The sequence below is a fragment of the Hylobates moloch genome, unplaced genomic scaffold (assembly GCF_009828535.3).
Source record: "Hylobates moloch isolate HMO894 unplaced genomic scaffold, HMol_V3 SCAFFOLD_10, whole genome shotgun sequence".
Taxonomy (NCBI): domain Eukaryota; kingdom Metazoa; phylum Chordata; class Mammalia; order Primates; family Hylobatidae; genus Hylobates; species Hylobates moloch.
This window is the reverse complement of record NW_026652285.1, coordinates 26,510,263-26,519,954: the sequence shown is the minus strand read 5'-3', so window position 1 is coordinate 26,519,954 and position 9,692 is coordinate 26,510,263. Positions and strand designations below refer to the sequence as shown.

Here is a 9,692-nt window from a genome sequence, read left to right as displayed (position 1 = left end):
ACTAATTATCAAAAGGAAGAAAACATAAAGCGCAAGACACAGGAGGGAGAGAGGAAAAGAGTGAAAACACAAGTATTTTTGTGCCAACATCCTGCACACACAAACCTGGAGTTCTCCAGAAATTACGACAGGTTGGGTGTGGGGTATTAGGGAAGGAAATAGAAGAGTTCCTGAGGCCTGAAAAAAGAGGTAAACACATCACAGAACTAGATGAGAGTTTCATTAGACTCTAACTAAAAACAGAGAGGTGTGATTACTATTTCCAGCCAGTTTCCCCATCACGATAGTCATGTAACAAACCAAGGCAATGTCGGTCTTGAGCCAGACTCACAGAGTCCCCTGGCTCTGGCCCTGGCCTCAGTACAGAGTCTCTGCATTGCTGCTCCGGGGCCGTTTGATCTTCTCGATATTTTTCAGGATCATGTCATGTAGAGTGACCTGGGAGAAGAGGGATCAGGGGAATCACATATCTGTACAAACCTTACCTCATCAAGAAAATGAGAGACCCCTCCACAAATCCCCAAGCAATCATCTGCATACAGTAAGTCCTTAATGTCACCAATAGGTTCTTGGCAACTGCGACTTGAAGCAAATCAAAGTACGGCAGGTAAGCAAATCAAGTACAGAAGGTCCTCAACCTGGTTTCAAATAACGTCATTTTGTTCGATGTCATTTTGTTACAATGTTAATGAAAATAAACTTGGTTTTGATATACATCATTTTTAAAGTCACAGTTTCTAAGAACCTATGGACAACATTAAGTGATGACTTACTATATATATATATATATTTTTTTTTTTTTTTTTTTTTTGAGACAGGGTCTTGCTCTGTCACTCAGGCTGGAGTGCAGTGGCGCGATCTCGGCTCACTGTAACCTCTGCCTCCCGGGTTCATGCCATTCTCCTGCCTCAGCCAACCAAGTAGCTGGGACTACAGGCGCCCGCCACCAAGCCTGGCTAATTTTTTGTATTTTTAGTACAGACAGGGTTTCACCGTGTTAGCCAGGATGGTCTCGATCTCCTGACCTCGTGATCCGCCCGCCTCGGCCTCCCAAAGCGCTGGGATTACAGGCGTGAGCCACCGCGCCTGGCCAACTTACTGTAATTTTAATCTCACTTGAGCCTGCATTCAGGGTGGCAGCACCGTCTCTCTTATACTTCAACTGGGTATAAATGGGTATTTCCAAGGCCCCAAGTGTGTAATAACAACTAACATGTATTGTGCACTTAACATAGTAAGAATTGTACCAGGTCCTTCAATGTGTTATCTGTTATTTTTAAAAAGCGAATGAATTTTATGCAGTAGGTACTCTTCACTCTTCAGTTTTGTTTTTTTTTTTTTTTGAGACGAAGTTTTGCTCTTGTTGCCCATGCTGGAGTACAGTGGCACGATCTCGGCTCGCTGCAACCTCCGCCTCTTGGGTTCAAGCGATTCTCCTGCCTCAGCCTCCCGATTAAGTGGGATTACAGGAGTCCACCAACGATGCCCAGCTAATTTTTTGTATTTTCAGTAGAGATGGGGTTTCACCATGTTGGCCAGGCTGGTCTCAAACTCCTGACCTCATGTGATCCACCTGCCTCAGCCTCCCACAGTGCTGGCATTACAGGTGTGATCCACCACACCCAGCCTTTTCAGTCCCATTTTATTTTTTCATTTTTATTTGAGGCAGAGTTTTGCTCTTGTTGCCCAGGCTGGAGTCCAGTGGCCCTATCTCGGCTCACTGCAACCTCCGCCTCCCGGGTTCAAGCAATTCTCCTGCCTCAGCCTCCTGAGTAGCTAGGATTAAAGGCATGTGCCACCACGCCCGGATAAATTTTTTTTGTATTTTTAGTAAAGGCGGGGTTTTTCCATGTTGGTAAGGCTGGTCTCGAACTCCTGACCTCAAGTGATCCGCCCACCTTGGCCTCCCAAAGTGCTGGGATTACAGGTGTGAGCCACCACACCTGGCCTATTTTTATTCTTTTTTGAGACGGAGTTTCGCTCTTGTTGCCCAGGCTGGAGTGCAATGGAGCAATCTTGGCTCACCGCAACCTCCACCTCCCGGGTTCAAGTGATTCTCCTGCCTCAACCTCCCAAGTAGCTGGGATTACAGCCATGCACCACCAGGCCCGGCTAATTTTGCATTTTTAGTAGAGACAAGGTTTCACCATATTGGTCAGGCTGGTCTCGAATTCCTGACCTCAGGTGATCCACCCGGCTTGGCCTCCCAAAGCGGTGGGATTACAGGCGTTAGCCACTGCACCCAGCCCAGTCCCATTTTAAAGAAGAAATTGAAGTTTGAGCTTGAACAGTTTGCTCGAGGTCATACAATACAGGTAGAGCCTGGTTGCAAACCTACGTCTGTCTGACTCTGACACCTATATCTTAACCATATTGTACTGCACACCCCTCCACTCAGGTAGAAAGAAGAGAGATACCCAGCTAGATGACTTCATGGTTCTCAACACTCAGGTGATGCATAGAATTTGGTCTATTCATTTTACCTCAGACCTTCATCTCAGCCCTTCAGAGAATTTCAAGAATACTCTCAACAGAACTAAGAGAAGCCACAGCAACTATGGACAAGGACTGAGGTTACTCACATATTGATTCCTCAGCTCTGATATGATGAGCCGAAGGCTGATATATTCTTTCTCATCAATCTCTGTCACGGTGCGGCGATAGTCCTCCTGCAAGGAGGGTAGAGGAAAAAGCTAGTCCCCAAAGCCCAATTGTTCCCAGACAGCTCCTTCCCAGTAACAGTCACTCTTCACTATCCTGCCACCTCCACCCTCAGGCCACAAACCCCTTACTTACCACATGGGGATATTTAGCTATTTTAGAAACCAATTTGGCTCTTGTAATATAATATCTGGAAGGAGAGAGAAGAGGAGGAAGCTGCAGGAGACCCCTGATGGCGCCCAGCACCTCATCAGCCCCCAAATGCCTCGGCCAAGCCCAAGCAGCCCTACCTAGAAATCTGGTCCAGATAAGATGCAGCTTCACTCTCAACAGTTCTTAGCTCTGCAACTGTTTCCTCCTAAAACAAACAAACAACAGGTGCATCAAAAGCCACTTCCATGTCATCCACAGCAGCCCCAAAGAAAAAGGAAAAAAAGGTAACACAAGGGAGATGAGAGTATCTCCCAAGCTGCTCTTCCCAGTTTGTAATTCAAGTACATTACCTGAATGGACACCCCAAAGTTGTTTCCATCTTCTATCCTGGGAATCAGGAGCTGTACCCACATTTTGACCTGGAGGTCAAAACATATATGAGGACCTTTGCCTGAAGGCTGAAGCCATGAAGTACACAATTCAGACGGTTGGAGCCAGATGCCAGGAACACAGAAGTCAAAATACCTAGTCTGGCCAGGCGTGGTGGCTCATGCCGGTAATCCCAGCAATTTGGGAGCCCAAAGAGGGTGGATCACCTGAGGTCAGGAGTTCAAGACCAGCCTGGCTAACCATGGCCAAAATGGTGAAACCCCGTCTCTACTAAAAATACAAAAAGTAGCTGGGTGTGTTGGCAGGCACCTGTAATCCCAGCTACTCAGGAGGCTGAGGCAGGAGAATCGCTTGAACCCAGGAGGCAGAGGTTGCAGTGAGCCGAGATGGCGCCACTGCACTCCAACCTGGGTGACAGAGTGAGACCCCATCTCAAAAAAAAAAACACAAAAAAACCTAGTCTGCCAATTCCCATACCACCCGTACATCCACTGTTTTTTGCACTTCAGGTGGGGTACTTGGGGCCGGCAAGTACGGCCCATAGGTCACCAGCCTGTGCCTCACCGTGTTACATTTCTCAATCAACAGCCGGATCTCAGGTTTCACTTTCTCAATAATGTCCACCAGCTGCTGGTTGCTTTTCAGCATCCCATTGGGCATCACAAACACCTTGGTTCCTGGCAGAGATGTGAAGGTCAAATGATCAGGGAAGAGGGAAGAACACAGCATCCCCTGCCTCTCTCTCATTTTCCCTATACTTATCAGATGCTATGATCTCTGCCTTTGTCATAATCCTACCATGACACCACTATTAGAATCAACGAGAATGTATGGAACAAAAGAACAGATGAGCATCTAAAACATGACAAAAGTCTTAAACCCTCTGTTTATTGGAAAACCAGGTTTAGAGCACTAAATAACAAGCACGTTTGGAGGAGTTGGGAATGCTACCTCTGGGGAGTAAGATCAGATCTTTCCTCCTGGTCAGGAGAACACTAGATCCATCCTGCTTCTCAGGGTTGCAAGTCAGGGGTGGGGTGAGGGGAGGTGAGGTAAGGGTGCCTCTTACCTTGGAAGGCTTCTTCACACTCATCCAACCTTCGCTTCTTATAAGTGGGCTAAGGATACAAAGAGGCAGGGATGAGCCTGCTTTTGACACCCACATCTCCATCGCAAGATACCCTTCAAACAAGTTTAATCCCTTCCTCAGCCTCATAGCTTGGGTTATTAATTTCTGCACAATTTCCTAAGTACATATAAAGCTTTAAGAAAGATTCTTAGAGGCGGGGCGCGGTGGCTCATGCCTGTAATCCCAGCAATTTGGGGGGCCGAGGTGGATGGATCACCTGAGATCAGAAGTTCGAGACCAGCCCAGCCAACATGGTGAAACCCCATCTCTACTAAAAATACAAAAAGTTAGCCAGGCGCGGTGGTTCGTGCCTGTAATCTCAGCACTTTGGGAGGCTGAGGTAGGTGGATCACAAGGTCTGGAGTTCAAGACCAGCCTGGCCAAGATAGTGAAACCTCATCTCTACTAAAAATACAAAAATTAGCTGGGCGTGGTGGCAAGCACCTACAATCCCAGCTACTTGGGAGGCTGAGGTAGAGAACTGCTTGAACCCGGGAAGCGGAGGTTGCAGTAAGCCGAGATCGCACCACTGCACTTCAGCCTGGACAACAGAGCAAGACTCCGTCTCAAAAAAAAAAAAAAAAAACAAAAACGAAAAAACAAAAAATTAGTCGGGCGGGGTGGCAGGCACCTGTAATCCCAGCTACTCGGGAGGCCAAGGCAGGAGAATTGCTTGAACCTGGGAGGTAGAGGTTGCAGTGAGCCGAGATTGTGCCATTGCACTCCAGCCTACGTGACAAGAGCGAAACTCCATCTCAAAAAAAAAAAAAGAAAGAAAGAAAAGATTCTTGGCCTGGGCGCCATGGCTCACGCCTGTAATCCCAGCACTTTGGGAGGCCAAGGCACGCAGATCGCTTGAGCTCAGGAGCTCGAGACCAGCCTGGGCAACATAGGGAAACCCCATCTCCACAAAAAATACAACAACTAGCTGAACATGATGGCACATGTGCCTGTAGTCCCAGCTACCTGGGAGGCTGAGGTAGGAGGATCACTTGAGCCCAGGAGTTTGAGGTTGCAGTGAGCTGAGATTGAGCCACTGCACTCCAACCTGGGTGACAGAGTGAGACTGTGTCCCCCCTCAGAAAAAGAAAGAAAAGGTTCTTACCACAAAGCAAATTACGCTCTAGTTTGGATGACCAACTTTCCAGAAACGCAATACATTAAGTATTATAAAGAATAGGAAAAAAGAACCCATCAAAGCAGGGAAGATAATTAAAGAAATACGTACAAATCTGCTGGTTCCACAAAGGAACACATTATTCAGTCAACGAACATGTATTCAGCAATTGCTAGGGACCAAGATCAACACTAGGTGCTGGGAATACAAAGATTAAGATAGCTCCTGCCGGCCGAGTGCGGTGGCTCATGCCTGTAATCCCAGCACTTTGGGAGGCTGAGGCGGGCGGATCACCTGAGGTCAGCAGTTCAAGACCAGTCTGGACAACATGGTGAAACCCTGTCTCCACTAAAAATAAAAAAATTGGCTGGGTGTGGTGGCATGCACCTGTAATCTCAGCTACGTGGGAGGCTGAGGTGGGAGAATCACTTGAACCCGGGAGGCGGAGGTTACCCTAAGCTGAGTTCGTGCCACTGCACCCAGCCTAGGCAACAGTGAGACTCTGTCTCAAAACAAACAAACAAAAAAAGATAGTTCCTGCCTTCCAGACGTACAAGTTCTATCAATGAGGCAGTACTACAGACAACAATACAGTATCATCAGTGTTATAGTAGCATGTGGACACATGACTGATAAGGACCAGGTGTTAGAGATGCACAGCAAAGACAGCGATTGCAGTTACATGGCGAGAACTTCATATCCCATAACACTACTTAAGACATGGAAACAAATATAAGTCTTGTTCAGAGCCATGAGAAAAACCAGGTAACCTGATGAAGCTAGTTCTCTTTTTTTTTTTTTTGAGACAGAGTCTCGCTCTGTAGCCCAGGCTGGAGTGCAGTGGCGCGATCTCAGCTCACTGCAAGCTCCACCTCCTAGGTTCATGCCATTCTCCTGCCTCAGCCTCCCGAGGAGCTGGGACTACAGGGGCCCACAACCACACCCAACTAATTTTTTCGTATTTTCAGTAGAGACGGGGTTTTACCATTAGCCAGGATGGTCTTGATCTCCTGACCTCATGATCTGTCCACCTCGGCCTCCCAAAGTGCTGGGATTACAGGCGTGAGCCACCGCGCCTGGCCTAAGCTAGTTCTCTTTTATTTGAAACTCACTCTAACACTGACAGTAGCATTAGCACATTCTCTTCACGTCGTAAATGAAACTCAGGGTCTAAAAGGAATATACTGGAGGTCCCGTGCAGTGACTCACACCTGTAATCCCAGCACTTTGGGAGGCTGAGGCGGGTAGATTACTTGAGCTCAGGAGTTTGAGACCAGCCTGGGCAACATGGTGAAACCCCGTCTCTACAAAAATCAGCTGGGCATGGTGGTGCACTCCTGTAATCCCAGCTACCTGCAGGGCTGAGGAGGAAGGATCGCTTGAGTTCGGGAGGTCAAGGCTGCAGTGAGCAGCGCTCACACCACTACACTCCAGCTTGGGCAAAAAAAGTGACACCTTTCTCAAAAATAAATAAATAAATAAATAAGAAATAAAAGAACTATACTAGAGTCATCATGTCTGTAACAGAGTCCTAGTTCCCAGATCCAAATCCCACTGTTCCCTCTGTACATCTTAAACTGACAAGGAAACAGAGGACAGAGGACCTACTGCTCAAGAACACAAAGATAAATATAGGACACTTACACCATCCAGTCCATCATGGCTATTGGTGAGAAGAATGGGGTCAGGGACTGGGAGATTCATGTCAGAGTGGATCTGAGTTAGGTCATGGATGTTTAAGATTGGTTCCTGAAAGACACCCACCCCAAAACATTAATCTTTTCAAGCTGAACAAAGAAGTATTTGATTCGAAGAGCAAGAAATGAAAGTGCTTTTACAGTTTAAAAAAATAAAAAGAAGAAGAATCAACACACAGGTTGTCCCAGTTGACAGTAATACCAGGGCCAAAAAAATCGGGGAATTTGAGGAAAGAAAAGGGTCTCTCACCTTCAGAAAACTATCAAGTTCTAACAACTTCTTTGGGAAAAAATTTGCCACCAAGTCTTCTGCCTAAGGAAGAGGGAAAATACAGCTGAATTAATATCTGTGGGAAGGTCTCTCTCTCTCCATAGGTATCTCCTCTTTGGGAAATTCTCAACCAACAATCATTTTTCTATTTATTTCACTCACCTCACTTGTGATCCGCTCCCTGAAAGAATCAACCTAAAATTAACAAAGAGAGCAATTCAGTACCTGCGGACAGAGGTAAGAGCAGGATGGAGAATCCCAAATCCAACTGTCTCCCTCACCTTGTAACTGTAATAAGAAGCTGAGAGGCCCCCAGACTGCAAATACTTTATTTTTTTGAGGATCCATTTTTCCATCTCAGGAGAAGAAAGCAGGGCTTTGAGGACACCTGCCTGTCTCCTCTGTCCTCTCCCTTCCCTCCCTCCCTCCTGTGTCTGAAGCTGTCTGAATTTGATAAGCAGACAAAAGACAGGTAGTTAGGGAAGATGTGAGCTCACAAACGTGCCAACCCCCACCCAGACCTGGTCTATGATACCAGGCAGGCCAGCCGCCAAGGGCAGGGGCAGTGTCCAGGGACGTTGTTGGGCTGGGGGATTTCCAGCTGTCACTGGCTTAAAGCCCTGAGTCCAACACGTGTCCGCGGAGGTCTCCCCGGGACTCTCCATCATCAGACGCGGTACAGAAAGCCATCCTATATTTTCCTCTCCCGCGAAGCCGACCCCGGGAGTTGGGGGCTGGGCTGAGCCGAGCGGAAGCTCAGAGCTGGTATCCCCAGGGAGACAAAGACGCCATGGGGAGTAGGAAGCCGGTCAGACTGCTGGGGGATCACAGCGAGGGGCAAAAAGGCCGGACCGGCGCCGCTACCTTGAGCTTCACTTCCTGATCCACCTTCAGCAACGAGGCCATGGCCGGGCCGGGCCGTGTCCGATCCGCTGGACAGCGGAGGCGCTGTGGACTCCAGGGAGGGGGCCGGAGGGACCTGAGAAATCTCGGCTGCCCTCGGGACCCGGCCGCCCTCGCTGGCTCACTCACTGCTCGCTCGCTCACTCCCTCCGTGCCGTCCGCCCGCCCGCCGGCAGCCTGCTGCCTGGTCGCTCTCTCGCTCGCCCTCCCGGCTTTCGCGGCTCACGCCGGAAACTGCGTCACAGCCAATCGCCGAGACTCCTGCGAGGCTGTGCACGTGCGCTGCGCAGCCGCGATGAGGCTCGGCTTTGGACGCTCCCAGCTGGGTTTACACTGCCGGGGTCAAGTGTCGGGTAGGGGTGAAGTAAAAGGAGAGCTGTGGGGAATGGTGCGCTGTGGGGAATTGAGCCTCCGAGAGACTCGGAAACGGTGCGACCCTCTCTGTTGTCCCGGAACTCGCCTTCACCGAAGGGACCTTCTCAGCCGCTGCAGTCCCGGGGACAACGCCGTCGCGCCCCAGTGACGTAGGCTCGGGGTAGTCGGGGACCCGGGTACTGGGTTAGGGGGTGTAGTCCTTGATTCCCGCTGCCTCTGCCCGTTTGCCGAGGCTCAAGTGTTTAGGCTAGAGCGAAAAAGACAAGTGCCGTTGTACCAAGCTTTCCTGGTACATTTCCCTGCCAACTGATTCTCGTAAGCTTCCAGACCTCAAAGATCAACTACCTAATCGGCAAATTGATCCCCAGAGTAGGGTAGGGCTTGTCCAAGGCGTTCCCAGTACATCCTGAGCCAGAACGCAGATCTCCTAACTTCTACGGCAGTGCTGTATCTATTTGCCTAGTGGAAGCTTGAGACTACACCTCTTCATGCACCCATTCATTCGATCTCTCTCTCGACATTGGATATTTCATTCAATAAAATGGACCAGGGCACTGTGTCAGATTCTAGAAATATGTGAGTCACATATGTAGGTTGAAATCTTCTAGCAGCCACAATTAAAAAGTAAAACAAGTGAAAATTTTAGTCGTATATTTAACCCAGTTTATACAAGTATTTCAACATGTAATCAACATTTAAAAATCGAGATCGTATGCATTCCTTTCTCATACCAAGTCTTCAAAATCCAGTGCGTATTTTACACTTAACTGCACATCTCAATAAGGCAACACCACATTTTCAGTACAGTGCTCAGTAGCCACATGTGGCTGCTGGCTTCTGCACTGAACAGCACAGCTCTGGGAAATCAAAGGCAAACAAGAGTCAAGGTCGCTGGTCCCATGGGGCATAATATTGGAAAAACACCAGAAAGTAAACTGACAAGGTAACTGCAAAATTTGATAAATGTTAGGAAACAAGTGGATGACATAGAAAATA

General features: G+C 48.3%; 1 protein-coding gene across 2 annotated transcripts; it reads right to left on the bottom strand.

The window, feature by feature from the left end:
- Positions 1-203: 203 nt before the first annotated feature.
- On the bottom strand, positions 204-8,600 carry PSME3 (proteasome activator subunit 3). Of its 2 annotated transcripts, none has more exons than XM_032163731.2 (11): positions 8,283-8,600; positions 7,581-7,613; positions 7,398-7,460; positions 7,095-7,199; positions 4,274-4,322; positions 3,769-3,881; positions 3,165-3,233; positions 2,952-3,019; positions 2,797-2,851; positions 2,583-2,669; positions 204-438 (listed from the first exon to the last, which is right to left on the bottom strand). In XM_032163731.2, exons 1-11 carry the CDS (start codon positions 8,322-8,324, stop codon positions 358-360), a joined length of 765 nt encoding a protein of 254 aa, XP_032019622.1. In that variant the 5' UTR covers positions 8,325-8,600; the 3' UTR covers positions 204-357. The 2 variants fall into 2 exon arrangements, with proteins under 2 accessions (XP_032019622.1, XP_032019623.1); XM_032163732.2 differs by lacking the exon at positions 8,283-8,600 and adding an exon at positions 7,700-7,846.
- Between the last annotated feature and the right edge of the window lie 1,092 nt (positions 8,601-9,692).